The sequence below is a fragment of the Pteropus vampyrus genome, unplaced genomic scaffold, assembly GCF_000151845.1.
Source record: "Pteropus vampyrus isolate Shadow unplaced genomic scaffold, Pvam_2.0 Scaffold166, whole genome shotgun sequence".
Classification (NCBI taxonomy): Eukaryota; Metazoa; Chordata; class Mammalia; order Chiroptera; family Pteropodidae; genus Pteropus; species Pteropus vampyrus.
In genome coordinates, this window is record NW_011888947.1 from 3100578 (window position 1) to 3103253 (window position 2676).

Consider the following 2676-nt stretch of genomic DNA (forward strand, 5'->3'; position numbering starts at 1 on the left):
AACATCCTTTCACTTCAGAGAAAGACTTCATGGAGTGGGGGTATTTTTTAGGTTTTTTTGGTTTCTTTTTTAGTCTTGCACTGGCCAGGAATTCAAATTCATTTGAGAAATTTGTGAGAATTTGTTTTCACTAACACCATGGTTTATAAAAGATGAAGGGTGTGAATAGGGGATGGGTAAGAGTTTGAGCTCTGATGTCAAAACACCTGGGTTCGACTTTGGCTATGCTACCGTGTAACTGCGTGTTACCACTTCTCTGTGTCTCTGATCAAGAGAAACACATAATAAAGTGTTTGGGGGGCATCTGTCCTCTGGCAAGGTCCTCGTGAGGGTGAGCTCTGTTGACAACAACAATGATGATATTCCACATGGGGAATCGGAATGGTTCAACATCAACAGGATTTTTTAACAATGATGATAAAACTATTATAGCACAGAATTCTAAGGCAGCTTTCAGGATTTTGTGTTCGTCTCCATCTAAAAAACCTTCCCACAACTGGCATCAAATGCAAATTCAATTCTTACGTAAAACGCTTTGGCCAAATCCTCTCTGTGACATTTGCTTGCCTCCTTGGGTGATAGAGCGACCACCGTCTTCTCTCTTTCGATGTCTTTCAACTCACATTGCTCATCAAACTGTGGAAAAAGCAAGATTGCTGTTAAGCAAGTTGAGGTTTTGTACTCATGCATCTTTTTAAAGTATAACCCACACGTAGAAAGTGCATGTATCTTAAGTGCACAGCTCGGATGCTCACCAACTGGTCCACATAACTGGCCTCCAAATCCAGAAACAGACAATACCAGCCTCCAGATGCTCCCATATGTTACCCACCCACGTGAAGAGTACTGGCCGTCGTGAACTGGCACCACAGATTAATTTTGCCAGAGTTTAAACTTTATATAAACAGTCACATGCAATACACACTCTTTCATGTCTGGTTTCATTCACTTGACTTTGTACTGAGATTTATGCATGATGCTGTAGATAGCAATGGTTTGCTAATTTTCATGGCTGCTAGTATAGCAGCCCCCACCCCATTCATTGGTCCAGTTATCCATGGTTTCAGTTACCCACGGTCAACTGTGGTCCAAAAATATTAAATAGACAAATCCAGAAATAAACGATTCATAGGTTTTAAATTGCTCGTCATTCTGAGTAGCGTGATGAAATCTCACACCGTCCTGTTCCATCCCATCCAGGACTTCAATCATCCCTTTGTCAAGTGTCTCCAGGCTGCATACCCTCCCCACTGATTAATCACTTAGTAGCTGTTTCAGTGATCTGATCAACTGCTCTGTGCTTAATAATGGCCCCTAAGGGCAAGGGTAGGGATGCTGACAATTCAGATGTATCAAAGAGAAGCCGTAAAGTGCTTCCTTTAAGTGAAAAGGTATGTACGTATCGGCACAAACATATAGTATATATAGGGTTTGGTACTATCCAAGATTTCAGGCATCCACTGGGGGTCTTGGAATGTACCCCCACATATAAGGGGGGACTACCATATATCACAATTTATCTGTTCTATTGTTGATGGACTTTTGGGTTGTTCCCAGTTGTTGGCTAATACTGATGCATCTGTTTTTTAAGAGATCTTATTTAACAGAATCGAAACTTGTAAAGCTGACAGAGCGGGGCAACAATGTACATATTTAGAACCCTGAACCTTGAACGTCTGGGGTTTTCAGTCAAGCATGCAGCTTGAGAGAGTGCCTCCTGATGACAGGTGGTATCACGGCCTGTTCTGAGTTGTTTGACTAACACAAGAACACAGCCAAGTCTGGGTGTCTGAAGGCCTAGGAAGAAGCCATATGAAACAGCTGGAGGGTATGGGAAGACATGAGAACACAGAGGAGACCTCAGAATCAGGAAAACATGAAGCATTTCTGCAAAATTCTTCTGAGTATTCCTATACCCAGGACATGATAATCATCTTTTCCTTTTCCACCCATTGTTGGGCACTGGGAAGGAGGAAGGGGAGAGAGGCATTGGCTAACCTCTTCCTTCAGCTGGAATAAAGGTGGCAAATTCCTCTTTCCCTTCTCGTTGGCCCCCTCCCCCAAAACACACGAACAAGTAATCTCCCAAACGCCTCACTTGCTTGAAATGCTCCAACCACACCCATCCCTGGGGGTGCGCCTCACTCTTGCCAGTGACCAGGGGACACAGCAGGGACTACGCAGATCATTCCACAGGCTCCTCCGTCATCGTCATCGCAAGCTTTCCTCAAGTCACCACTATGTTCACTGTGTGAGATTCACTTTTAAGAGAATTGTGCATCATAACATTCCTCTTAAACGCTTTTTAAGAGAATGTTTTTTTTTCCTGTTCTCAAGATCTGGTGCCCTGTACCTGAAGAAGTGCTCAGTTCTTGCTCAGACCACAGATGGAGGCTTCCTGGGGTTTTAGGATCTGTCCCCCACTGCACCTCACCCTCCGCGTCCGGCTGTTTGTGGTCTTGTCATTGCTTTCAGGCTGTGCCCACACCTGATTCACTTTTTGTACAGCATCCAGACTCACCCTGACGTGTAAATTCAGTCCTCTCTCTCCCTCCTCCCTCCCCTCCTCCTCATTCCCCTCCGGGCTTGAAACATTTGGATTCCAGCTGCTCAGAGGAGGAAAACCTAACGATCTTCAATATGGCTGCAGCAGACCCCCATTGGGTCCATCCTCTA

At 44.5% G+C, this 2676-nt stretch overlaps 1 protein-coding gene across 1 annotated transcript in view; it reads right to left on the minus strand.

Annotated features, from left to right (window-relative positions):
- The window catches only part of ATP2C2 (ATPase secretory pathway Ca2+ transporting 2), a 71836-nt gene that overhangs the window by 50178 nt on the left and 18982 nt on the right, over positions 1-2676 (minus strand). The window contains exon 2 of the mRNA XM_011370294.1: positions 526-636. Coding sequence (XP_011368596.1) covers positions 526-636 — 111 coding nt within the window. The remainder of the gene's footprint in view (positions 1-525; positions 637-2676) is intronic.